The sequence below is a fragment of the Penicillium alfredii genome (genome assembly GCF_028826965.1).
Source record: "Penicillium alfredii strain IBT 34128 chromosome Unknown utg000010l_segment0_segment0, whole genome shotgun sequence".
Taxonomy (NCBI): domain Eukaryota; kingdom Fungi; phylum Ascomycota; class Eurotiomycetes; order Eurotiales; family Aspergillaceae; genus Penicillium; species Penicillium alfredii.
The window spans coordinates 2,185,641-2,211,945 of NW_026622707.1; the positions used below are offsets into that span (position 1 = coordinate 2,185,641).

Consider the following 26,305-nt stretch of genomic DNA (forward strand, 5'->3'; position numbering starts at 1 on the left):
AGAAATTGCCCTAGCAGCCCCACAGTATGGTGCAGTTTTCCTCACATTGTATCCTGGTAGGCTTCTGGCATTGTCTTAGAATCATCTCGATGCCATTCGCGCGTATCACTGGAGCATCGACACCGCTATTTGACAATGCATCGTGGGTCTACTGAACCTGGACTTCCCTTCCAAAGGACCCAGTAGCCCAATACTAGACAAGAAAGTGCATAGAAACCTTTGGAATATCTTCACCTGGACACAATAGTATAGAATGCCATAGGGTACCGCTGCGGAGAAAGCCGGCTTGTTCTCGATATTTCTTTCTATTCTTGCCTTGTACAGGAACAAGGACATTGACACGCCTAAGGTTACGAGATATTGAGAAAAATAAATTGACGATCAGGCAGGCATGGTTATTTGGTTGTCTTGGAACGCCCTGAGTTTTATATTTCACTGGTCTACATCATTGAAGATACCGCTTCATTCGATCTGCGGGACCATTGCAATCTCTCTGGCGTTATATAGCACCGTTGAAGCCTCTTCAGCTTTATCCCCCAGTCCCAATGACCGTAGATCATCAAGATGTCGAGATCGAACAAGAAAGAGCCAGAAAACTTCGAAGTCTCCCGAGGCGATTACTGATCTTTTAGTATACCTTTTTGCCTCTCCAACCTTGCCTTTTCATTATTTTTCTAACTATGTTTTCTTAAATCAGAATGAAAACAAACGCTGGTTTTTGTGCTTTTTACTCTATCATCAGTCATATTCATGGTCATGCACACAACCTTCCGAGGTCATAGCAACGATATGTCCGTAATCAATTCTCCTGGGTCACCGACATGTCCAAAACCTCCACTCTTCCTCTCCCCCGAGTTTCATTACCGATAAACTCATTCAGTACTTTGAATGCGCCTGGATCGGCGAATCCAACTACCTCCCACTCATCGCCGCCAACCACTTCCTGTGTTTCCACCGATTCAATATAACTCAGAATCTTGTCCTTGACAGTCCCCGGTGCCTTCGGTGCCGCCTCTGTATCTGACCCGGCTTCGACATCCGAGTCATCCCGCTTGGCAGATTTCTTGGATCCCTTTCCTTTCTTGTTGGACTTGGACCCGCCGGAGGCTTCTTTGTCCTTGCTGGATGCGGGTGCCGGCGCGGCCTTGACGGACTGCTTCAGAAGCGTTACGGGGCAAGTCACCCGAAGACGCATGCGAGCGCGCATAACCGGGATAGGTTGCCAGGCGATGAGGGCTTTCATAGCATCCAAAGCTTGACTTTTGGCAGATCGGTTGGAAGAAACACCTGTCCACTGAGGTTTGTGAGGTTGAGCCGCTTTGTCCTCGGCACCAGTTGCTTCTCCACCCTGTTGTGCTTGCTGGCCACTGGCGGAGCTGAGCTGGTCCAGCGCCTTGGAGATCATCCCAGGCGTGTACACGCGCTTGGTTGTTGGATCGACCAGTCGGCCGGATACAATATCCAGCACTTCCTTCTCCACCCGCTCGAGAATATCTTTGCGCTCCCGCTCTCCAACTTGTACTTCTCCCTTGCGCAAAATCTCCTGGAGAACCTCATCCCGCGGGGTATCGGCGCCAAATGCTTTAGCTAGCTCTGCTGACGGAGCAGTCTGCGCTTTTGACACAGACAGAAAAACGGTCGGTACTTGAAGCACATTGTCAAGATCTTTCTCGGCGCCAGATCGGTATTCTAACAGCTTGTTTTTGTAGCAGGCGAGTTCGAATCGTTTCTTGCCTAAAGCGCAACACGTCAGTGGGGTTGAAGATCATGTCACAGTTACCAAGACGTACCCTTTTTGAGCCGGACAATCGACACATTAGTGAACTTAATCTGGTTGGAGGGCTGGTTGATCGGCATCTTGAGTTATGCCACGCCACTTGGGAACTTCTAAAAAAATGATGAATCGCATTCCATCTGCAGTCGCCTGATGCGGCTTAGTCTGCCTCCAGCCCCGTGACCCCTCATCTCGTGACTGGATGACTCACCTTCCCCGACGTGATTGGCTCCCGCTTATCGCTGTAGCTGCCCGGCCCGGCGTCATCGTCCCCAGGGTTCCTCCTTTCCCAACTCCTCTCTTCCATCGCATGCAGGGCATCCCGTCTTGCAACTCCTCTTTCTATCATTACTGTGCCCTATTATTAGTGTGTAAGTGGTTCTTTCTCACGCATTGTCTACTTTAGACAGCTACCTCGGGCGAACACTGATAAAAGCTGCCTGCTAGACCCCCAGGTACCTGTCGTCGACTCATCATTACCATCACTATCATCACTCCTGTGAACCAGGAAATCTTTTCGCAATGAGAGTTCTACCTACCACGCTGCTGGTGGGAGCTGCTTCTGCGGCTGCCCCGCCCATTCAGCAGATCCTCGGAGCTCCCCAGGAGCAAGTGGAGACCTTGGCCCAGCAGGGTACGAATGCCTTCTCCAAGCCACTGCAGCAGCTCCAGGACAACTTCAAGACGCTCTCAGATGAGGCTCGCCAGCTCTGGCAGGAAGTGTCCAACTACTTCCCAGAATCCATGGACCATGCCCCCATGCTCTCGTTGCCCAAGAAGCATACCCGTCGCCCGGACGCGCACTGGGATCACATTGTCCGTGGTGCCGATGTCCAGAATGTCTGGGTGACTGGTGCTGAGGGCACCAAGGAGCGCGAGATTGGAGGCAAGCTGGAGACCTACGATCTCCGTGTCAAGAAAGTCGACCCCAGCTCCCTGGGTGTTGACCCAGATGTGAAGCAGTACAGTGGTTACCTGGATGATAATGAGAACGACAAGCACCTTTTCTACTGTAAGTTCATCGAGAATATTTCTCGTGTGACTCAATTCTGACTTTCCGAAAGGGTTCTTCGAGTCTCGCAATGACCCCGTGAACGACCCGGTTGTTCTGTGGCTGAATGGTGGCCCCGGCTGCTCGTCTCTGACTGGGTTGTTTATGGAGCTTGGCCCGAGCTCTATCGACAAGAATATCAAGGCCAATTACAATCCTTACTCGTGGAACTCCAATGCCTCTGTGATTTTCTTGGATCAGCCCGTCAATGTCGGGTATTCTTACAGTGGCTCCTCCGTTAGCGACACGGTGGCCGCGGGCAAGGACGTCTATGCCTTGCTGTCTCTCTTCTTCAAGCAGTTCCCTCAATACGCCAAGCAAGACTTCCACATTGCTGGCGAGTCGTATGCCGGTCACTACATCCCGCAGTTCGCCTCTGAGATTCTTTCTCACAAGAAGCGAAACATCAACCTCAAGTCTGTTCTCATTGGAAACGGTCTCACCGACGGCCTTACCCAATACGAGTACTACCGTCCCATGGCCTGTGGTGATGGTGGTTACCCGGCTGTCCTGGATGAGAGCAGCTGCCGGTCCATGGACAACGCTCTGCCGCGCTGCCAGCAGATGATTGAAGCCTGCTACAACAGCGAAAGTGCCTGGGTCTGCGTCCCGGCCTCTATCTACTGCAACAACGCCCTTCTCGCGCCGTACCAGCGCACTGGCCAGAATGTCTACGACGTCCGTGGCAAGTGTGAGGACTCGAGCAACCTGTGCTACAAGGGCATGGGCTACGTTAGTGATTACCTCAACAAGGAGGAGGTGCGCAAGGCCTTGGGTGCCGAGGTCGAGAGCTACGACTCGTGCAACTTTGACATCAACCGTAACTTCCTTTTCCATGGCGACTGGATGAAGCCCTTCCACCGTCTCGTGCCCGGTTTGCTGGAGCAGATCCCTGTTCTGATCTACGCCGGTGATGCCGACTTCATCTGCAACTGGCTCGGCAACAAGGCCTGGACCGAGGCTCTCGAGTGGCCTGGCCAGTCCAAGTACGCTGCGACCCAGCTGCAGGACCTCGTGATCGAACAGAACGAGCACACTGGCAAGAAGATCGGCCAGGTCAAGTCCCACGGCAACTTCACCTTTATGCGTCTCTACGGCGGTGGACACATGGTCCCCATGGACCAGCCCGAGTCTGGCCTGGAGTTCTTCAACCGCTGGCTGGGTGGTGAGTGGTTCTAGGAACTGCTCGAGTCCCGTATCTCAGCATGATTTATGGATATTGCTGATTTCGTCGCTTGTTTGTTTGCATACAACAACTGAATCTTGAGAATTTTTTTCGGAGGTAGCCAGTGGTCCGCATTCCCGGTAGTGTGTTTTTTTGCTGCGAATCTCGATTGCTTTGCTCCTGTGAAGTATATACACGAAGGAATTTGAATTAGATTTCTCTCTAGGGTATACCTTCAAGACCTTGTAAACCATCTTAAATAGTCCGACGTCGATAAGTTGTAACTTTTTGCAGGCCAAACAGTCAGGGTTGAGGCATGCTGTCTGTAAGTAGAGCATGCCTCTACTTGGATACTAAGACATGAAAGAATATGCTCAAGTTCCACCCAAGTCTTGCTACGAGTGTTGGGACACATCGGAGTGCCTAGGCTATATGAAAAGCACAAAGAAAAAGATTTAAAGAGATCGGTCATTTCAGATTGGTATGATTCATTTTCAATTTTTTGGACCGGTGTCATACCAGCCCACCGGGGAAAAAGGACCCACGTATGCCCATAAGAAACACACTGACAACAAAGGAATCCCTCCAAAAAAACAACCCCCCCGGGAAACAGACAATAGCTGGTTTAGCCCTTCTTCTTGCTGACACCGACGGTGCGGCCACGGCGGCCGGTCGTCTTGGTGTGCTGACCGCGGACGCGGAGACCCCAGTAGTGACGCAGACCACGGTGGGAGCGGATCTTCTTGAGGCGCTCTAGGTCCTCACGGACCTTGCTGTCCAGGCCGTTGGAGACGGCCTGGTTGTCCTTACCCTCGGTGACGTCGCGCTGTCTGTTCAGGAACCAGGTAGGGATCTTGTACTGGGTCGGGGTCTGGAGAATGGTGACGATGCGCTCGAGCTCTTCGGTGGTGAGCTCACCAGCACTGTTCAAGAAGAAATCCCGTCAGCTTGTTATTCATTTGTCGATAGTTGGATCATGTGTGCGAGGAGTTGTGCAATGTCGTCTGGCCGCTGGGTGTCCCGTCCAATTCAAACCCGCTCTCCCCCACCGCAACTTGTTTCTCTTTCTGTGCCATCATTCCTCCCATCATCCCACCCAGAGACATTGCACATTCATCGCTCGGGTTTATGGCGAACGTACCGCTTGCTGAGGTCGACATCGGCCTTCTTGCAGACCAGGTTGGAGTAACGGCGACCAACACCCTTGACCTGGGTCAGGGCGTACATGATTTTCTGCTTGCCGTCAACATTGGTGTTGAGCAGACGCAAGATGTACTGGAAGTTCGTCTTCTCGCCGGACACGAGCGCTGTAATCATCGACAAGTCCACGGGTCAGCCTGATGTTCACTGTGGGTTGACCACTAAATTCCCCCTTTCCGGACCACGACAATCCGTGTTGTCGTAACTCGCGAGTTGACAAAGATCAAAAGGGAAGAGGTGTTCTTAACGTACACATGATGGGCGATGGGCGCGACGGGATCGCGATGGGTTGTCGACAGAGGGATGGAGAGAAGGAAGTCGTGTGGTGACTGACTTTGCTTCCGTTGTGGGATCGGGTAATTGGCGCGCTAGCCCTTTATGGTATAGTACATGTGAGGGCTCGCTTGGAATGAGCTAGTCCTACTAGGGCTAGCCTGTAGATCATGTGCTATCTGTCTCACGTGCAACCCGTACTGTCATTTAGGCGTAACATGCTTGAAACATTTCACGTATTTGACACACGCATCTTTCCATCTCTTGTAAAGTCGCTTGCCTCGACGTGCTTTGTCTTTTGACACCTTCAAAGGTGAATCGCAACTCTGAAACCGCCATCGAGTCTCGACAAGCCACCTCCACTTTATTGCGGGACCAGATCATTCCCCATGCTTAGGAGGTCTGATCACCTCTTTGTTATTCACCTTATTCACCGAACTCGATTGACAGTATACATGGGAACACCCCTCGAAGAGGGCATCGGCCATCTTTTGTCAATCCAACCTCCCTTCTCTTTGTAAAGTATCTAATGGTCAAGATACATTTAATGCTACACACTAAATACCTAGTGTTACATGGCCACACGAGACCTTACGGACTGGGACTCGATTCGAGCCTGCTGCCTTTGTTGGCTCACTCGGGGCCAAAAGTCTTGGACGACATCAACAGCCTTTGTTGTCATGAATAACCCGAGTCTCTTGAGATGAAGTTTCCTATTTTTATCCTTTGGTGTTGGGCTCTTATATCCTTGAATGTCCTTTAAACAATGAACTACAATGGGCTAACCTCACAAATATAGAAACACTCGGCAACTTGACTGAATTTGGGAACCCTGCCGGTGCTAAGGTCTATTTTGCTTCACGGAAGCAGACCTGTACCATGGGATTCGATCCGGGCCTTTGTTCTATCTTTTCTCGCCGGCTTATTCCAACAGTTTCCCATGGCGGTTGCTTCTTGGACGCCTTTCAGGGTGCCGTTGATCATGGTGTCCAAAATGCGGCTCCAAGATGTACATAAATAGTTCAACTGTCACCCAACTCGATCCTCTTCGAATGCTATATCGATCATCTTTATGCTTGAAACTATCGCCAGACCATCGAGTGTCTATTTTTTGTGTTCTTTCCTGGTCTTCTATCACGTCTCTGACGATTTTCAATTTCTGCCTCTTTTACTTTATTCCGTTGAACATGGTCTCGGTTCCTCCTCCTCCTAGCTTCCCCCTACGGGAGGAGGAGCTCGTCCTTCCAGCAGAACCTCTGCCCCCCTACGACTTGACCGTTCTGCCCGACCCGCCAGACTCATGGCAAATATTCGGGATGACGGCGGAGCAAGCCGTAAAACAACGCACGCTCAGGAAGATAGAGGCTGTTGTGTTGGCCAAGTTTCATTTCTGGGGAATTCGCTACAAGTCCAGACGCCTTTTATCTGGACTCGAGGTCGTGAAATCTCTGTGGAAACTATTCTACTACATGGCAGACCAACACCGTCCGCAGTCCTGGTTAGAAGTATTCGACCTCACGCGGGATGCTGGCTCTCGACTTTTGAAATATACCATCGTCCCCTGTCCTCGCCCCGTTAGCCTCTTCTACCCACATGACCCGGATGCCAGGCTACAACCACGTCCACCATTTGTTCGGCCTCACGACGCACCATTTGGGGTGCCGGACTCCTATCTTGCACAGTTTCTTCTCCCAGCCAGCCATGAGGCCAGCGATGGGACCAGCAATAGGGTTATTTTGAATCCCAATGTCGCCCGTACTCGGAAACGACGGGCAGGCAACAACCAAGGGCCCCCCTCGCCAAAGAGACAAAAAAGGACCATCCAGTCACCGCCATCGCAGAACAATGCTGGTAGCCCGACCAGCAATGGGCCCAATAAACCTCTCTCGGTTTTACCTACGCCATTGTTCAACCCACAGATTGTCGTCGAGGCAGTTGAAAGAGCTTTAATGAAGCTCGTTTATTCCGACCTTGACCGGGATATTAGTGCCCCGCCGCGAGTTGCGCGTCCATCCAAGACCATCAACTCTGCCAATGGCTTGCGGCTGACTCAATTAGAGAATCATCCCGATACAGCAAAAATGCTCCTGTCGCCCAGATCTCTCGAATTTGACCCAAATGGTCTTCCTTACCCCTACCGTGGCCGAGGCCCAGTCTGGTCCGACTCTTCTTGCGCCATTGATTCTGTAATCGTTCTGGGCCAGCTGGTCGATGCCGGATGCACTGTTGCAGACCGCAAAGAGAATCGGTCCTCGACATTCACTGAGCTTGAGAGAGCTTTTATTGAAGCCACCAATGTCAACTGGAATGTATTGGATGACAAGACCTCAATCTTTCTACGTGACCAGTTCTTCCAAAAAGTATGCGCAGTGTGCCCTGACATCAAAATGGGACAGCTTGTTCCTTCTTGGATGGTCTGGGGGCAGTTCACGCGCCACTTTGCCCAGTTTCAATTTTCCTGGCAGGAGAAGGTGACTACTTCGTGTAGATGCAACCATGGCGGCTGGCCGACAATTCAGCCGGGCAATGGGTCATGGATATACCCACCGTTCTTGGAAAGTGATAGAAAGGGAGTTCATCCGTCTGAATTGATCATGCGTACTGTGTTTCAGCGCAAGGAATCTCCCTGTGATCAGTGTGGTGCTTCGGCTGGGGTGATTCGCGAGAGGCGGTTCGACCAACTTCCATTGCGCCTGGTCCTTGGGTGTGACGACGATACCAAATTGATCAACCACACCGAAGCCTTCACATTCAACTACACAGATTCCTCGGGCGCTCAGCAAACGGCCACTTATCGCTGGCTTGGTGGTGTGTATCAACAGGACTGTCATGCTCGCGTGTATTTCACCGACGCGGAGCGGGGTGAAGCCGACGCAGGCCAAATCCGCATGTACGATGGGTGCGTCAACTCAGGCGCCATCGTCGGCGGAATATCACCATTCCACCAACAGAACCGAGTGCCCGCGGAGTGGATGCAGTACTCTCCGCCGTCCGTGATCTATGAGCTCGTCATGGACCCCTCATTGGATATTTTGGCGACAGCGGGGAATGCCGTTGTCAGCATGAATCAGATAGTTGCCCAGAAAAAGTGCATTCTCACGGAGCACGTTCCCTGGAAACCAGCCGACCCGGTCCCTGAGCCGGAGCCCCAGCCATGGCCGCGGACTCTTTCCAATATAGGCGATCACTTCATGTCTGGCGAATCTATCGACCTTTCCCAATACCTTCCGCCAAACGCGAAACCAAATTCGCCCAGGCCCTCGACCAGAAGTCGTTCAAGCTCAGACTCCTTGGCTCATCATATCATGAATGCACAACTGAATTCGTCCCCTCCGATGAACCCCACGCCCCTCAACCCACCTCCGGAGGCCAGACCTCCCGGGGTACAAGAGGGCGCTAACATATTTGACGAATACTGGGGGACCCAATCCAGATGTTGAACGAGCTGAGTTCTCTCGAAAATGGCCCCCTCAAAGATCTCCCAGAAGTCGGGCCTTTCGGCTCCCCCAAAGAGGATGGGCTGTTGTTCATCCCCCAGCTCCGGCAAACTTCTGCTTCGCCGAAATCCAAATCTTCGTCAGAGTCTTCTGGTCGCAAAAACTCCAGCGGGGATGTTTCTATGAAAGATGCAGATGCGGAGTGGATGGATTACATGAACATTTCCAGTCCCCTGCGCGCTCGGGCGTATCAACCTCGTCGTCCCTATATTATTCAAGCTAATTGCGTGAAGAAACCCATTTCCAAAATGACGACGAAAGGGAAGGCGAAAAACAAAAGGATCCAGAGCCTCAAAGCTGAGGACAGGGCACTGACTCCATCCCGGGGTCGAAAGCGCAAGAGCAAGGATTGATTTGTAATTTTCTTGCTATTTTTCTTGTCTCCTTGTCTTCTATTTCTGGTTTATTTTCCTTTTCTTTGATTTTTCGCACGCTGGTCGTGTCGAGATGAGTATGTTTTTGGTTATTCAGTTAGAGTTGATGTACTTTTGTTTTTAATTTACTCTTAGATTAGAATCTGGTATTCTGTTGATTTTCTATACAACTGGCATACAGGAAATATCCCCTAATCACAGACGACATACTAGCCCCCCCGGGCTCTGCCAATCAGCGGGGCCCCATTAACCAGCGGACGTATAACACCGTGTGGAGGCATCCGTGCGAGTCTTTCCCCGCAAATTCCCCGGACTTTTCTTCTTCTCATCCGCTTCCTCTTCTTCCACTCTCCTATTCCTTTCTCTCCTCGCCATCTTCGATCCATCGGGCTATCGTCATGATCCTGGACTGGAAGCTCTTGAGGCGTCTCTCATCTATCGTGCACCCAATCTGATATCAAACATTCAAGCATTCAGTTAAAGATGTGGTCAGATATCTCGGGAGGGTTTATTGTTCTATGTACACGCCTGGGCCCCTACTACCAGCCAGCCCCAGATCTATCAACACAAATGGGGAATTTATAACCAGAAAGCAAAAACAAAGCATGGCCTACAGCCGAGCGCGGACGTCGTTCTTGGACTTGGATGGACCTGAAGCGACATTGCTCTTCTTGGGAGCCGAGACATAACCGCCGAGGCGGTTGTCGGTGTTGGTGACGACCCCCTGGGCGTCGCGTTGGACACCCAGCTCGACCAGCTTTGCAAATGCCTTGGCGAAGTGATCGAAGAACAGGTCCTTGTCCTCGGCATAACGCTTGACCCAGGGCGCGAACGCCGGGTCGGTCGAAAGCGCCATGTCAGTGGGCAGCATCATCAGCGGCTCCTCGTCCCCCTCGGCATCCGGGTCCTCGTACACAAACTGTGTCATGCCGGTCGCCAGCTTACGAGGCTTCCAGTCCAGCTGCAGCAGCAACTTGAAAAACGAGTTGGAGAACCGCGTCGGGTTCGTCACCCACGGGCCCTCGAAACCGCTGCGGTCGCCGTGGCACCGGCCCAGGTTGTGGCCGCCCGCCAGTGCCACGATCTCCTGGTCGTTGAATCCCATGCGGTAGAAAATGAATCGCAGGTGGTCTGCGCCCTGTGCTCCGTCTGGCAGTCGCCCTCGCGGCGGCACCTTGGAGTCGTCCACCAAGTCTGTTCGCCCACCCTGCCATGCAATCTCCGGCCCGCCCATCTCCTTGATCGCTACTACGCCTGCCAGCGTCCACAGGTCCGAGTATGTTATCCACGGGTGCTTCTCCTTGATCGGTTCCAGGAACGCCCGCCCGTGCTGCAGGCCTGCGTTGGCCGGGTCGCCGCCCTCCGCTTCGTACCGCATGCCGGCCCCGTTCGAGCCACCCGTGTCGGAATCAGCGTCATATGTACCGGAGGAGTGCCTGTCCAAAGAAGGTGTTGTCAGCGACCATGCTTTTGTGTTTCTCCTCGGTCGGCGAAGCCCAGCCGATCGGGATCACCAGAAAATCAACCAACGTCACTTACCATGCCAACCGCACAAAAACGGGCCCTGCGCTGCCATCGTCATATCCCGGTTTCTTCAGTTGAGCTGCGATATCCTTGCGGACCGCCTCATAGTCCCGGGGGCTGCTCATTCTCGGCTGATACCGTTGTCCGGGGTAGAGTTCTTGGAGGCAAAAGATGTGGGTCAGGAACAACGGTCACCTCGACGTCAACTCAGCACGGAGGGAAAACACAGAGAGCGCCTCGAGAGAAGAAGAAAGGAGAAAGAAGAGAGAAAAGAGAAAAGAGAAAAGAGAAAAGAGAAAAGAGAAAAGAGAACGGGGTCAAGGAGTCTGGAGTACTCCCACATGAACGAGAGAACTGCGAAGTGGATCCGCGGGCCGAATCAGCCAGCGCGCATTCAACAGAAAAAATGCCGAGGTCCGTTGTGTTTGTGTTCTGATATCAGTCTCTCTGAGCAAGGCTCGGGTTGTGGCAATGTTCCGATGCTCGGCCCAAACATCATTTTCTTATTTGCCGGTGATTCCGTGGCAATCGCACCCCGATAAGACCGTGCAATTCCGATGGAAATGCGCGACTCTGAATTGCCTCGGTTGCCAACCCGTGAGATTCTATCGAGATGAGTCTCTGTCAGACTCAATTTAATTGTTCCTTATTTTGGATCAATTTGTTTTGCCATTCACATTATTCGCTGGTACTGACAGTACACGGGATCGCATCACGCAAGATCTGACTGCCATGCGCCGAGAACAAACAGCCGAGCTGTTGTTTATTGCAAGCTCGGGTTCTCACCATCCACGCCCGACTGTGATTTCTTGTCATCTCCAGCCTTTTCCACCCCCTTGAGATCTCTTCCCTGATCCTGCTGGCCTCTATTCTGAGACCATGCCCGCAACAGCTCATGCTCAGCCCGCAAATCGACCAGGTTTTTCTGCGAAAAATGTAGTCTATGCCTCATCACCAGAATCCGTTCCTTGTACGTACGCGACAGCGTCTCCGTACTGCGAACCACCTTCCGATACTCTCTGCGCAGCCATCGCTTCTCCTTGCGCAGACGCCGCACCCGCTGCTCCAGGGAGCGCCGGAACGACACGTCCGTGTCACGGATGACCCGAACCACGTTGTCGATCGGCTCCGTGTGGCTGGCACGCAGCGTGCCGGCCCCGGCGTACTCGGAGATTTTCATGAACGTGGCGCAGATGTCATCCGCGATCGATTGCATCAGCTGTCTTTTGCTCTCAGAGGATTTGGTTTCCATGCCTTGGAGCTTGTCCAAGCAGGTTCTGGCGGTGGTTGGTTCAATTGACATGTTTGGCTGCTGAGTAGAGTTGAAAAGGTAGGGTTGCTTTGTTTTGCCAGCACCGTCCTCTGGGATGGTAGTCATTGGAGGAGCGTTCTTGTAGCAGTGGACGCTGGTCAGAAGAGGCTGTCGAGGTGTAAGTCGTTGTAGGGTAGACTGAGACTGGACTTGGTACTTGGGGCGTAGAAGCAGAAGGGGAGAAGTAGTCTTTGCAAGAGAGCAACTGCCTATCATTTATACCGTTTTCGCAAGGAATATCAGCCTGCTTCCTTTTCTTTTACCTATCCTCTTTGGGGCGCAAACGATACCTCTTCTATTCCATCAAACTCCTGTCTAGCTGGTTTGATGTCAGAGACAAGAACCTCAATGGGCGGTTTCAGGCACAATCTGTTGCGTGCAGTGAGACATGGACAATCATTCAGATCATATGACCTGAGCTGGTCTAGCTTGTTGAAACTTCTTTATTGTATTTTCTCTGGTCTTTGTTTTTGTTTCTGTGAGAGATCATGATCGGGCTATACTTCAAATTGACTTCAAGGCCATGGCAATAGTCTATAGCCTAGCAGGCAGCTATGACCCAAATTCAGAATAGTTCCAGGGCTAAAGCCAGCAACATAGCCCAGCTAAATGTCATAATAAGTCAGTTGTTGACTCGCGATTTACATCGACTTTTCCCCTTTAGAACGACCCTCATGTTGACTACCAACATACATCCACATAACTCTCTACATTTCTTGCCTACAGCGCAGCGACGATTGCATCTCCCATTTCCTTTGTCCCCGCCTTACCTCCAAGATCTGGCGTGCGCAACCCCGAGTCCAGTACCTTCCGCACAGCATCCTCCACCCGTCGAGCCTCCTCTTCCATGTTCAGCGAGTAGCGGAACATCATCGCAACACAGAGAATCATCGCCACAGGATTGGCGATATTCAGGCCGGCAATTCTATATACTCAAATTAGCACAATCCACGAATTTCTCTTCCATGTCACTTACGTCGGAGCAGACCCATGGGTAGGCTCATACAACCCATACGGACGAGTCTTCAACGTCTTGTCCCCTGGCAGCCCATTGAGACTGGCACTAGGTAGCACCCCTAGCGTCCCTACAATAGACCCGGCCTGGTCAGAGATCATGTCGCCAAAAGTGTTGTCGGCCAGAATCACGCCGTTTAAAGCTCGCGGGTTCGTCGCCATGATCAAGGACGCCGAGTCGGCTAGCTGGTGGACTAGTTTCATTTGCGGGTACTCAGTTGTCATAGTCTTTTCCACGACCCGGCGCCACAGTCGCGATGAGGCGAGGACGTTGGCCTTGTCTAGTGAGATCACAGGCCAGGGGGATCGTGTCGGAGGGCCACTTCTGCGGCGAGACGAGTGACGCGCTGGATTTCAGTTTCGGAGTAGCCCCATTCATCCATTGCTGAATGGCAGGAAGCAAAGTCAGTGGTCTTCTCAAAAGAAAAAGCCGATTATGGAAAGAAAAGATGCTTTCCAACACACCATAATCAGCATCCTCAACTTTACGCCCAAAATAAGCACCTCCACAATTCTCTCGTACAACAATAAAGTCCACATCCTCGATAACATCGTGCCGGAACGGGCTGAACTCCTTGGCAATCGAGGCACTGGGCGACGAGGACGAGCACGGCCGAAGATTGGCATAGATGTCCATCGCCTTGCGCAGCTGCAACAGCCCTCCCTCTGGCCCGTCTAGTCCCCGACGAACATTATCCCATTTCGGGCCGCCCACGGCAGCGAACAAGACCGCGTCTGAGTCCAGCGATGCTTGCTTAACGTCTTCGGTCACGGACTTGCCGTGGGCGTCGATGCTGCAGCCTCCGATCAATTCCTGGCGCAGCTGGAATTTGTGCTGGGGGTCTCGAAGGCTTGGAGTACCTTGATGGCTTCGGCCATGACTTCGGGGCCGATGCCGTCGCCGGGGAGTATCAGGATGTTGAAGGTCTGGGCCATATTGGTGCTCTGAGTCTATTATTTGATTGTATGGGTTAGATTATATTGGATTGCATGGTCTTCTTTGAGATCTGCTGCTGGGGATTCTGCCTTCTACTGGGACTAAGTCACCTACATCGGCGACTCGGACTTCAACCCGACTGATGCGGGGTTGGTGGTTGTCGGGCTTTCGCCGATGTGATGGCATCTCACATTGGAATTACTCGCATCGAGGATACTAGTAACTCACGCATAGTCTAGTCATCATGCCCGGGTGCCCATTGCCAGTCATCATGTACAGAAGCCTTCATGGCCTCAGGCAGCCTCGAGTTTCTGTTGATCCGTTAGGGCTAGTGCTTCACACACGTGATCGAAATGTTATGGAAACTTTATACAAGGACAGGCGCCTCTTTCTGCTTGGATCTTCCAGGCTGTAACTTCTGCCGCGAGAGTCAGCCAAACGTTGGAAAGGGCCACAGGTCCACGGGTAAAACCAGTGCCATTAGTCAGCCAATATCTTGGTCTTTCTGGAACAAGTTAGCATAGATTCGCAGTGAAGATGATAGAACTAAAATCAGCTTCCATTTCATTCCCTTTTGGCTTGAAGAATGAGCAGTTACTCGATATTTAAAGAACCTATTTTGAGTCTCGAGTAAAAGGAGACAAACGAAGAGAAGTACCACCCCCCAATAGGGCTTAGGGCTCCACCCTACCCCATCTCCCCTCTGGTTTGCACTGTTTGTCGCGCGCATTTCTTGTCGTGTTAAGCTCTTGCAAAGCGCTCGCTCAATACGGCGACTGGCAGTTCGCACCGGCTTCACCATGTCGCGCATCGAAGAGCTCCCGGACGACTTCGACGAGTCGCTCAATCTCAACGAGGCGCCCCCAGCGGCTCAGGATCTCCCGCAGCCCGGTTTCGATGCCTTTGCCCCATCCAACGAGATTCCCTTCCCGATCAACGAGGAGAGGCTGAAGGAGGTTGAAAATGACCCGAATGCGCCCAAGATGCCACCGGCCATGGCATCGGTCAAGTCGCATTCCAAGGAGGAGCTGTTGAAGATGATGAATAAGACTCCGCTGTTCATGACGGATCTTGAAAATGCGGGTGATGAGAGTATGTCGGCCTTCTTTTCTTTCTTTCTGTTTTGACAGGCGACTTCATGCGATGGATGAACTGACCAATTTTGTTGGTGAGGATAGATGGCGAAAATATGCTTTTGGATGCGCTGCAAGCTATGCAGAATGAGGGCACTCGTGCCGAGGTTGCGCAGACCTTCAAGGAGCAAGGAAACGAAGCCGTCCAAGAACTACGATGGATCGATGCGAAGGAATTCTACTCAAAAAGTATCGCGGTCATATTTGCCAAGGTCGACAAGTGGGAGAAGCCCGAGGACCCCAAGGCCGAACAAACTCTCCTGCGCAAGTTGGAGGAAGTATCACACATCAATCGTGCGTTGTGTAACTTGGAGCTGGGTATGTCGAATCCTTTCATGCCTCTTGGATATTTTGGAATATTGTTACTCGTTTACTTATCTACCTTCAGGGAATTACCGTGGTTGCACTCTCGATTGCGCCGCCGCACTCAAAGTCAATCCCAAGAACATCAAGGCCTTCTACCGCTCGTCGATGGCCCTTCTGAAGCTACACAAGGTTACCGAGGCGGAGGATTCCGCTTCTCGAGGACTGGCCATCGACCCCGACAACAAGGCGCTCCAGACCGCTGCATCGAAGATTGCCGAGCGCAAGGCCGCTATGGAACGCGCCGCCGCGAAAAGAAAGGCCGAGGAGGAGACGGCGCGCAAGCAAAACATGGTTCTGGGAACCGCTCTGCGTGCGCGCCAGATCCGAACCCGCAAGACCAACCAGCCGCCGGAGCTGGAAGACGCCGGCATCAAGCTGGTCCCGGACCCTCTCTCGCCCGAAAGCACGATCGAGTTTCCAGCCGTCCTGCTGTACCCTATGGAGGCGCAGTCGGACTTTATCAAAGCCTTTTCCGAGATGCATTCCATCGCGGATCATTTGGAATATATTTTCCCGCTGCCGTGGGATTCTAAGAAGGAGTATTCGATGAATAATGTCGAGTGCTTCATGCAAACTGTCTCTGGGGGTTTGATCAAGGCGGGCAAGAAGGTCCCCTTGTTGCAGATCCTCTCTGGTGGTAAGGTTGAGGTCCTCGACGAGCTTGTGCGAATCTTCGTGGTGCCGATCGCCAAGACCGGTGCTTTTATTGCTGCGATGAAGGCGCGGAAGGAGGGTTGAGACTATTCGATGTCTTCCTCTCTATCTCTCGACATGTCCAATGATCGTGTGCCCTTTCCCGGTACCCCACGCCAGGTCTAGGCAGATGCAAAGGTTTTTCATCGCTACTGCACCAGGAGAAGTATGCTATCGACCTTGGAAAAAGATCGAGTTGCTGCTATGAGATCTCCATTTTATATTTGCTTCGGGGTGGGAGCCCGGGCACACCCATCAAAAAAGCCACATCATATACCTTGGCTATTTTACCTCCCCAGAGCGGCGCGATCTTGGAGAGAGTCAGCGATACCCTGCGGTCATTGTACGTAGATACATATCCAGTCCTGTATAGACATTGCTCATCGAGGTGGCAAGACCCATCAAAGCTTAAACCCGATACCATTGACCACACGACACTAGCTTGGGAGAATTGTTTCCAGCGGGGCTTGATTAAGAACAAGATCAATTTCGTCGGGCAGGGGTTATCAATCTGTCCATTCAGCCGAGAAAATGGCGGCTGCACCTTGTTCTTCAATTTCCCCGAAGCACAAGGCCCTTTTCTAGTCTTGGATTAGCGGCCTCTGGTCCCACAGCTTCCCGGCTCAGTTCCTTTTTCCGGCGCAGGAATACGGAGGATGCTCCGAAGATTTGACCTGGCTATCCGCGTGTTGAGAAAGCACAAAAGGCCGGTAGTTCCATGAGCCATGGAATGAATTTTTTGGTGTTACTCTGTTTGAGATTGACTCCTGAAACGTTCGGGGCTTCAATTACAGGCAATTTAATGGAAACACACTGGTCTCGTTATTCTTTACTTGTGCTTTGTTGGACATTAGGTCTTTTGATACGTGTTTATGCAGCTGGAGACCTCGGTTAGGGCTTCATCTTAGTGCCTTTGTACGGCCTAATTTCCTTTGAATAGGCTAAATAATCTTCAGATATCTAATTGGGATAGAAAGCCGCGACTCCTACGCCATGGACTGTATGTCCGAAGAACGGCCAAGGTTCTCAATGTTCATTTGAAAAATACTTGAGCATGGTTCGCATCAGTCAACCTTCCTCGTCCCTTTTCTCTTATTCTATGTTCTCTGTGGACAATAAGTCAATCAGGCCGTTCGGTATGCTTCACTGGGCCACCATGACGCTGGCATTGGCCAGCATCTTGCCCCAAGTGTACGGTCTACGTTCTACTCTCCCTCCCCTCCGTATTTCCACTACTCACACCTTGACAACCTGCCAGAACTCAAGCAGCTGGTCTAGATGTGGCTGCAGTGGCCAAGGGACTACTCTACTTTGGCACTGCCACGGATAATCCCGAGTTGACTGACACTGCATATGTTGCCGGGCTAAAAAACACAGATGACTTTGGTCAAATCACCCCGGGGAACTCGCAAAGGGTTGGTGGATCCTTATCTATATATATATATATGTGGAATTGAAACAGCTTAATCAAAACTGGCAATAATGGGATTCCACCGAGCCTATCCAGAACACGTTCGCCTTCACCAAGGGAGACATGATTGCCGATCTTGCTGCTTCCAATGGCCAGCAGCTGACATGCCACACCTTGGTCTGGCATAGCCAGCTGCCCAACTGGGGCATGTTTGCAGATTTTGAGCGCGAGATTCAGAATGATCTGGTACAATACTAATATCCTCACAGTCACAAGTGGATCCTGGACCAACGAGACGCTGCTGGCAGCGATGAAAAACCAAATCACCAACGTGGTAACCCATTACAAGGGCCAATGCTACGCCTGGGATGTTGTCAACGAAGGCGAGTACCAAGCAAAGAATACATCTACACCAACTAACCAGCGCCCCAATTTCTCTGTGTAGCCCTCAACGAAGACGGCAGCTACCGCGACAGCGTCTTCTATCAACACATCGGCCCCGCATACATCCCCATTGCCTTCGCCACGGCAGCAGCTGCCGACCCCGACACGAAACTTTACTATAACGACTACAGCCTCGTATACGCAGGCGCCAAGGCCACCGCCGTCCAGAATATCGTCAAGCTAGTGCAGTCGTACGGCGCCAGGATCGACGGTGTAGGCCTCCAGGACCATCTCATTGTCGGGAACGCGCCCAGTCAGAGTGCCCAGGCCAGCAACCTGGCTGCGTTTACGGCTCTGGGGGTGGAGGTTGCTATTACGGAGCTTGATATTCGCTTGACTTTGCCGGCAACTGATGCCCTGCTTGCTCAGCAGTCGACGGACTATCGGAATACTGTGGCGGCTTGTGTGTAGACTGATGGCTGTGTTGGGGTTACCATCTGGGACTGGACAGATAAGTACTCCTGGGTCCCGAGTACCTTTTCCGGTCAGGGAGCTGCGTTGCCTTGGGATGAAAATCTGGAAAAGAAGCCGGCTTATACTGGTATCTTGACTGCTCTGGGGGGGTGTCTAGTTAATATTAGTTCCTATGGTAAACACGATTTAGGACTCTATGAGAGAGATCAAAGGGATTTTCCATATATAGGTTGAGATACTAAATTATTCAATGAAGCTCCGCACTTTTGAGGTATAAATGACAAAGGAAACTCATAATCTTCATGAAAATAGGGATCACACACTTTGAATGCCTGGCTCACTCAATCAATAGTCAAAGTAGTAAGGGAATGCATATTCCCCCATGGGCTCTGTGACCGCCGGCGACGGGAAGATATTTGGATCCCCATACAACCCCATCCCATATGGCTCGATGCCAATGGCAGTAGAAGAAGGATCATGTGTATGCGAAATATGGTTTATTGGGTCCATTGAGTATGTGGCAGCACACTCGCGTTTCCGTTTCAGGTCTGGCGGGGTGACCGACACGCCCTGGGTCGACTCAATGCCTGCAAGGTCATGCATGTTCTGCTCGGTATAATCTGCAAGACTCGGTGCAATGGACTGCGTATTGTTCGGAGACGAGCTCGCGGACCCATCCCTCACTGGCGCGAACAGTGTCTGCGAAGTATTAGTGGCCGAGGCATCTCCGCTAGAATGAGGGTCTGTGTTTCGAACGGAAGCCGGCTCGGTGGGCGTGCTGTTGCCGCTGCGTTCTTCTGGGCTTGTCATGGCTGTCATTTTGTCGGGGAGATTTGCTCGAGAAATCCATACTGCCTGTTGTCCCTCTGCAACGGGGTCAGCTCGGTAAAAAAACGCCTCCAGTGCAAGGATGGCTGATAACTTACCTGTTGCTCCTTCGAGTATCTTTTCTTCTGCTTCACGAACTTGATATACCTCATCCAGGATCTGTAGGCGCTCTGGTGGTGATATTTGGCGGCGGATTGGCTGGTCGGCTTCTTTCAATCGTTTGACGGTGACTCCATATCTGGTGCGTAACTCGCGGACAATGTGAACGAGGAGTCGAATGCGTTCTGGATCTGGTCAGTCCTGTGCCCAGCATGTCGCAGAAAACATTGTTTACTTACCAACTTTGGGGAGATGATCAGGTTCGCGGTGGCTGACCCCCGACGGCCACCAGGGAGGCTTCGTCGCGTCCGGCGCGAGCTGCCGTGTTCTGCCCGAAACAATCTTCCGTCCGTTGTAAGGGTAGTTGACCTGCTTGCGGGGCTCGACGAGCTTGACATAGGCCTTAGCCAGGACCCGGCAGTTGGTTTGCTGCAGATTCTCAAAGGCCTTTTCGTAGTAAAGACGCAGCAGCTCTTCGTCTCCGAGGGATAGTCTGACTCGTTGGTGGGCGGCTGTGTCGAGGTCCTCGTTCCATACCTTTTTCTTCTTGGAATGTGAACTGTCCCGATGCCAGGCCCCTGTTGCTTCTTGGGGCATTGGTCGCATCGTCAGCTGGAATGGGGTCCCTAGTGAAACGGGAGCATGTATCGGCCCTTCTCTCCCCAGGCTCATCTCACTCCGAGGTCTTGGGATGATCTGGGAGGGCAAATGGCTGTGTGCGGATGTTACTGGGCTTGGTGTCATCGGTGCACTAGGTTGGACTATCCATAGTCAATTTCCTCCAATCCCTCTTGTACTCACAGAGACTAGACTTACCATGGTACTGGGACAGATGGGTTTCCCTTGACCGTGCCACTGCTCTCAGGAAAGCATCTGTGACACTAGGAGACACTATCGTTTGATAGCTATCTGCAATTGATTGGGACGATTGGTGCCGAAGATTCCCATCGGCGTCGATGTAAATAAGGGCATAGTGCGGATAAGCCAGTTCAATGTTCCGTCGGTGGGACATAGCTGTAGGGATCTAGCTGGTGTCAGCTCTATCAGAAAGAAAATTAGATCAAGGACCATACCGTAAAGCACGGGTTTGTTGACGGGAGTTTAGATCCAACGGCAGATTGGCAATTGACTGGAGAATGAGGGTTTAGCCTGGCAAGAACCACCACACATCACAACAAAAAAGGATGGGATCAAAAAAAGAGAGACGAACGTACAGTCAGATAGCATGGTTAAGGCAGAGCCACAAATATCATGCTCTATTTACGGTCAGAACAAAAGTCCATGAACCTCTCGGACCCGCCGACAACAAGCTCATGGGGTCTGCCATGGGAGATTTATACTCAGCCACCCGTGTCAGCTGTGGCGCACTATGAGAAGTGTGGAGATGCCCAGGAGTTAGGAACCCTGTGGAGCAACTAAAGTACTAACTTCCCAGCAGAGGTACATACAGAAAACCCCTCGAGCCACTCCGCGCACGCACTATACTCCCCTCCATGTCCAAAGTACCCACGGGGGCCATTTTCACATGAATTGCCACAGAACCTGCTGGATGAAGCTCGTCAAGTAACTATTCTGAATATATCTAGACTATTTTGACTGATTTGATATCTGCCATCAACTAAGAAAGAAAAAAAAAAAAAAAAAAGGTCTTAGATCCGGGAAACAGATCTATGTCTTGGGCCCACTGAAGGGGTCCCCTTGGCACATCCTGCACCACTAAACCCTCGCTTCAGAAGCATGAGACGGACAAATAGCTTTCTATGAAGCTATTATGTACAGCTTCATAAGGGACGATCATCGGTCTAGCGGTCCACAAATCTTGGAACTACAGTAAATGGTAGGAAGATTACCGCCATGACAGGCATAAAAACCCGAATGCGGGCCGAGGTTGGTTTTTTTTTCAACGGAAATACAAATCCATGAGCTACTTCGTTAACAGGGGGAAGCTGTAATAATCCCCCGATATCCTCTTCTCTTCTCCTGTATTGTGATGCTCCTTGCGTCGCCGAATCGACAAGTCCAATGGTGTCTGACAGTGTCGATACAGTACAGCAAGTCCCTGCCCGCTTGCTGCAAGCACAACTAGGGATGTTAGCGAGCATTGGCGGTGTTTGGAACAACACTGATGTAATCATGTCTCCGAATTACCGAAAAAAAATTCAAGGATCCAAGGATCAAATCCCGGACTATTATGGCATATCTCTCTGCTGCTCCACTAGCAGTTTGCTTTGGCGCGGGCCGACATGCATGAAGCAAGATTCGAAACTCGATGTAAGATCTGTATTCATCCACATGTCCCCAACGGGTTTGACCATAAAATTCTCGATCGTCTTAGATTGAGTTACAGTTGATCTTCTTTCCGGTGTCAGGGCTGAGTTTGGGGATCTCGGGGGGAGGGGGGCTGCATTATTGACGCTGGCATTCAACGGCCTCCACACCCCTCAATGGGAGCTGTGGCTAGGTTTCCCCACTAGAAAGGTGTATTTGTGACAACTCCTTCCTGATTGAGTCGACGGAGTGGCTTCTCGTGGAATGCCATAGAGTTCCCTGGGTTGTTTCGCTGATGGGCCCTTCAGCCGCAGATGGGGTATGATCTATCAACCATTCTATTTGCGATATCTCAACCAAAGGAAAGACTGGGGGGATTTGGGATTGGCCAAGAGTGTCGATCGTATGTTTCTCTTTGAGGGATGGCCAGAAAAAAAGAAAATAAAAAAGAAGAAAAGGACTAAATAAAGACTGGCTGTGCCAGTGGCTGGTGGGAACAGTGGGGATACGAGCGCTTCGAGCGTCCCTGTGCACCAGAAACCCCCTACCAGGCCCTAATTCTCGCTTTCAGACTTTTACCAGAATTCCGGGAATACAAGTACGTCTTCGTCGGCAAAGGCGTGGTAAACTTTTTGTTTGCCGAAGAAGCAAAGTTAATCTGCTCTATCGTCAACATAAATACACAATCAACAGGGTCTATGAGGAGTGATAGTAGGCATTTGTCGCTGTTAGGGCATTTGGAATTGCACCGGCCGAGTGGACATAACTCGGTGCTGTGTGTCGACATCCTGGGTATAGATCAACTGGGAAATTCCCCGTCTTACACGCGTTGACAGGGTTTGGCAGACTGCTCTCGGTGGATCTGGTTCGCCTCAGCCACTTGGCCCGAGCCATGTATAGACCGTAACGGAGAACATGGATAGGTGTACTCCGGCCCCTGCAAGTCAAGCGAGCAATGTGGGCCAATCCAGTTATTTGACAAATTTCTGGCAGCAAAGCGGGGGTTGCAGGAATTGTCTTACAGTCAATTCCAGGCTCTTCGGGCGCCCCATTGCAGTAGATGGATGAGCTTATCGTCATAGGGCTTGCGATGGGGTTTGGATAGATCTCCGCGCTTTGTTTCATTACACCGAGATTTATCCGTCCAATGGACTTTGAACCTCTCTCTCTCCCTTTTGTATAGGTAGCAGCAGACAGATATTCATGGTTCATGATCTATATATTTCAGGAAAGTAAGGGAGTCAACGTCCCTTCAGGCCCAAGAGTATGATCCTAGGGGGTTCTTATTAGGGGCGCCATTCGAAGGGTTCATACCCATTCTGTGTAAGGCAATGATCTCCATCGTGCATTTCCTGGAAATGGGATCATTCTAATCTCAATGTCAGAGGGTCCACTCCATCTGGCGTACTGCAAGATGCCCGTTTGAGAGACGGTGGGTCTGGATGTATTCCCAGTATTTTCTTCTGGGTCGGTTATGTTTTTATTCATTTACATCGATTTTTGGTTCAATCTGTTGTTCAATGTTCCCCTGTCACTTTTGTGACCGCTGACTTAGGGCATTACGTGCTTGCGTGTCTGTATCTACACCGCATAACACTCCCATGCACCTCGTTTTGGCCCGTGTAGATCGCATTGCAGATCGCAGAAGGCACCGGGGACTCTCCATCGGTGCCTCGGCAGCTGAGTCAAGTTTAAGTTTTGGATCGTTTACCTGCTCTGGACACATCATTTCTAGTTGCTGGCTCTGCCGATCATGTCAATGGGATCGGGTTTATTGGGGCGTCCCGTTTGGTCGAACGTGGTCCAACGGTGAGAAGGACGTGGAAGATGTGGCGCGCAGCATGAATCAGGAATATGTAATCCTGTGTAATGCCTCGCTGTGGGTCAGGAGATGCCTTGGAAACTAAAAATGCTCATTAGATGAGTGTCAGGGGTTGTCTAGGTCGACCTATCTTTGACTAGAGTATACACGCTGAAAACCCGGTCATCTATCACTCGTGAAAAACTTAGTACTAACTATTGCTTTTCCCCCTTGACAAGCAAGAAATCTCAGATAGCTTCGGGTTATTCCTGTGCAAAAGTACTCGAATTTCATGTGATTCAAGATTGTGGCGGTGGAGGATGAAGCTTTGAGCGCCACACTCTTGGCCCAAACAATACGTCATGAGGCGCAGCACCGGATCCTCTCTATTGGGGAATCTCGTGCGAATGGTAGTATCTCCGATGTTAGGGAGGTCTCTGGAATGTTGGTGCCTGAATGTAAATTATTTCCACACTATTACTAGAAAGACCATTAGAGGAAGTTGCCCAAGGATTGCGAGGAAATCCCAAGCTTCACAACACACCGGGTCACGTGTATAGAAAGCGGTGCCTAAGGTGTTGAAACGTGTGATATTGGGCTATTTTGTGGTCACGTGTGTTGCTCGTTTTTCAAAGTTGTTCTGTGGTCATGACACTGATCATACCTCGAAAACTATTTCTTACCACCTTGTGGTGTAAATAACGGGTATTTGTCATTACATTGTCTTAGTATCCTTTTCAAGTCCCGTGACACCTTTTCTGACACTCGGGTTTCCATTGTCTCTGGTCGCATCTCTTTGCCGCTGGTGATTCTTCAAAGTGGTTGGCATCACATTTCCTTCATCACCAGTTTGGATCTAATATTCGAGTCCATCCAGATTGGATCCAGAGCCACTAGCATCATCTGGTCCCGTGTCTCCACCGCACCGAAAAGGCTCCGCTGCATTGGCCCGTCCGCCCACAGCTGATCGCTCTGAATCCGGGCCACAAACCACCAGAATCTGTCGTGTTCGAAGTCCCAGTACTGAGCTGAGGCCGGTCGTGTTCCCTCACCCCTGCTATCTCCTGTCTCCGCAACCAATTATCGGTACACTTGGGCTTTTTCTAGATCCCTTTGGGCGCTCACTCATTTCCCTCCCATCCCTGGATTCCCAGTGACGAGCACTCTTGGCCCTCCCCTCGCACACATATCTTATCCGTGCGGCGTGCGTAATCCAGGTGCCCATTGGCTTTTCTCGCAGAAGGATCGCTGAGCAAAAATTACACAGGGGAAATCTCAAGCCCCCTAACCCAATAGTTCGGGACTGATGGTTCCTTATAACACCATGGACCCCAATGCTGGCTATCCCACCGGCTTTCCCGTCCCGACTCAGAGCCCAAGCCAGATGTCCTTTTACCCCAACTCGATCCCCCAGTACCCCCAGTCCAAGACACCGTCCCAGCCTGCACAGCATTCCTTTGGTGCTATGCCATTACAGCCAGGCCCTGGTGGAGCCATGATGCCCTCAGGGTTTGCCCAACAGTCCTCGGGTACGTGATCATCCCTATTTCCATCTTTACCCTTATTTGCTCAGGGCACCTGTTATGTCCCCCCCTCTCCCCCATGGGGTTGACATGTCGCCCAAGCGCATTTGTGGAACAGTTGCCACTATGCGCCAGAGACTTGCCATAGCCTGTTCCCTTCAGGGGGGTGTCCCCCGGCTACCTCCCGCTGGGCCCCTTCCGGCTCGGATTGGACGATACCGGCTGTCGCTGAAATGATCATTGGCAATATTTGCCATTGTGGTTTGTTGACGGTTCACTCTAATCTGCTGCCGAAAGTCCTCAGCGGGGAACACGTATCGTCGATTGAATGAGCCTTCCGGCTAACCTGCCCGCAGCGCCCCTGGAGAACTTCTCAGCGCCATACACGCAACCTCCCGTCCCTACAACCGTGGGCCAGTTCCCACCGCCACAGGGAACCGCTGCCAATGTGCCATCCACAGTAGCGCAGACTTTCTCCCAAAACATGGCCGCACTCTCCGCCAACACCCTTCTCCCCAACCAGCAAAAGCCTGTTCAGCAAGTGAACTCGCCCCAGAGTGGCGCACAGTCCGCCGCTCCTAGCCCGGCTCAGGCCCAAGTTCAAGCCCAAACCACCGCACGAGAGAAGGCTCGCGTTACAACTCTACTCGACATCAACTCGGCATTATTACAGGAGGTTGTTAACCTTCAAGCAGCCGGTAAGGCTGGCGCTGCCTCCAACCCAGAAGCAAACCCATCGCCTACTTCAGAGCAAGCCGCGGACGCATCAAAGAGCAATGGTCAGAAACCGAGCCCCGAATATATTGAGTGCATGCGACGACTGCAAGCCAACCTGGCTTACCTCGCCCACATCGCCGACCGTGCGAAGAAATCTGGCAGTGTTGCCCCGCAAGCTCCGGCCATCATGACACCACCTCCGAACCTGCCCGCCGTGACCGAGCTGTATGGCAGGCTGAATGAGCTCTTCCCGCGATCAGGCAAGGGCCCCACACCCCAAAGGCTCAGTCCACAGGCTCTGCAAGGCAATGGGGGGCCCAGCCCATCACCGATGGCCGAGCCTGTTGTCTGAAAGTCTAGGTGCAGCATAGGGTCTTTCGCATGCAACGCCATGTTATCAGCAAGACCTCTATCGTACCCGTGAACCTCGAATTTTGCGCCACCCTTGTGGATCAAATATAAAAGATCATGCGCCCATGCGGTAGGG

The 26,305-nt window shown here is 51.7% G+C and overlaps 11 protein-coding genes across 11 annotated transcripts; 5 read left to right on the plus strand and 6 right to left on the minus strand.

Moving 5' to 3' along the window:
- Positions 1–799: 799 nt before the first annotated feature.
- On the minus strand, positions 800–1,857 carry NUU61_008347 (guanine nucleotide exchange factor SDO1; the record flags this gene model as incomplete). The annotated part of the gene is made up of 2 exons (XM_056658872.1): positions 800–1,734; positions 1,791–1,857. 2 exons carry the CDS (start codon positions 1,855–1,857, stop codon positions 800–802), a joined length of 1,002 nt encoding a protein of 333 aa, XP_056509165.1.
- Positions 1,858–2,296: 439 nt separating this feature from the next.
- cp3 (carboxypeptidase C PRC1) lies at positions 2,297–4,004 on the plus strand (the record flags this gene model as incomplete). Its single annotated transcript, XM_056658873.1, has 2 exons — positions 2,297–2,786; positions 2,839–4,004. 2 exons carry the CDS (start codon positions 2,297–2,299, stop codon positions 4,002–4,004), a joined length of 1,656 nt encoding a protein of 551 aa, XP_056509166.1.
- A 611-nt stretch (positions 4,005–4,615) lies between these two features.
- Positions 4,616–5,446, minus strand: NUU61_008349 (40S ribosomal protein uS13; the record flags this gene model as incomplete). Its single annotated transcript, XM_056658874.1, has 3 exons — positions 4,616–4,913; positions 5,132–5,297; positions 5,443–5,446. 3 exons carry the CDS (start codon positions 5,444–5,446, stop codon positions 4,616–4,618), a joined length of 468 nt encoding a protein of 155 aa, XP_056509167.1.
- A 1,204-nt stretch (positions 5,447–6,650) lies between these two features.
- Positions 6,651–8,903, plus strand: NUU61_008350 (uncharacterized protein; the record flags this gene model as incomplete). Its single annotated transcript, XM_056658875.1, has 1 exon — positions 6,651–8,903. The coding sequence occupies one exon, from the start codon at positions 6,651–6,653 to the stop codon at positions 8,901–8,903; it is 2,253 nt and encodes a 750-aa protein (XP_056509168.1).
- A 1,041-nt stretch (positions 8,904–9,944) lies between these two features.
- Positions 9,945–10,983, minus strand: NUU61_008351 (peroxidase; the record flags this gene model as incomplete). Its single annotated transcript, XM_056658876.1, has 2 exons — positions 9,945–10,770; positions 10,874–10,983. 2 exons carry the CDS (start codon positions 10,981–10,983, stop codon positions 9,945–9,947), a joined length of 936 nt encoding a protein of 311 aa, XP_056509169.1.
- A 638-nt stretch (positions 10,984–11,621) lies between these two features.
- On the minus strand, positions 11,622–12,236 carry NUU61_008352 (uncharacterized protein; the record flags this gene model as incomplete). Its single annotated transcript, XM_056658877.1, has 1 exon — positions 11,622–12,236. One exon carries the CDS (start codon positions 12,234–12,236, stop codon positions 11,622–11,624), a length of 615 nt encoding a protein of 204 aa, XP_056509170.1.
- Positions 12,237–12,890: 654 nt separating this feature from the next.
- Positions 12,891–14,120, minus strand: NUU61_008353 (3-isopropylmalate dehydrogenase; the record flags this gene model as incomplete). Its single annotated transcript, XM_056658878.1, has 4 exons — positions 12,891–13,095; positions 13,147–13,531; positions 13,650–14,007; positions 14,046–14,120. The coding sequence occupies 4 exons, from the start codon at positions 14,118–14,120 to the stop codon at positions 12,891–12,893; spliced, it is 1,023 nt and encodes a 340-aa protein (XP_056509171.1).
- An 801-nt stretch (positions 14,121–14,921) lies between these two features.
- NUU61_008354 (HSP70/90 family co-chaperone CNS1) lies at positions 14,922–16,358 on the plus strand (the record flags this gene model as incomplete). The annotated part of the gene is made up of 3 exons (XM_056658879.1): positions 14,922–15,213; positions 15,300–15,572; positions 15,643–16,358. 3 exons carry the CDS (start codon positions 14,922–14,924, stop codon positions 16,356–16,358), a joined length of 1,281 nt encoding a protein of 426 aa, XP_056509172.1.
- A 1,111-nt stretch (positions 16,359–17,469) lies between these two features.
- Positions 17,470–18,579, plus strand: NUU61_008355 (putative endo-1,4-beta-xylanase; the record flags this gene model as incomplete). Its single annotated transcript, XM_056658880.1, has 5 exons — positions 17,470–17,504; positions 17,572–17,728; positions 17,821–17,933; positions 18,001–18,107; positions 18,170–18,579. 5 exons carry the CDS (start codon positions 17,470–17,472, stop codon positions 18,577–18,579), a joined length of 822 nt encoding a protein of 273 aa, XP_056509173.1.
- A 348-nt stretch (positions 18,580–18,927) lies between these two features.
- On the minus strand, positions 18,928–20,521 carry NUU61_008356 (DUF2841 domain-containing protein; the record flags this gene model as incomplete). Its single annotated transcript, XM_056658881.1, has 4 exons — positions 18,928–19,448; positions 19,509–19,694; positions 19,749–20,270; positions 20,326–20,521. 4 exons carry the CDS (start codon positions 20,519–20,521, stop codon positions 18,928–18,930), a joined length of 1,425 nt encoding a protein of 474 aa, XP_056509174.1.
- A 4,381-nt stretch (positions 20,522–24,902) lies between these two features.
- On the plus strand, positions 24,903–26,170 carry NUU61_008357 (uncharacterized protein; the record flags this gene model as incomplete). Its single annotated transcript, XM_056658882.1, has 2 exons — positions 24,903–25,107; positions 25,458–26,170. 2 exons carry the CDS (start codon positions 24,903–24,905, stop codon positions 26,168–26,170), a joined length of 918 nt encoding a protein of 305 aa, XP_056509175.1.
- Between the last annotated feature and the right edge of the window lie 135 nt (positions 26,171–26,305).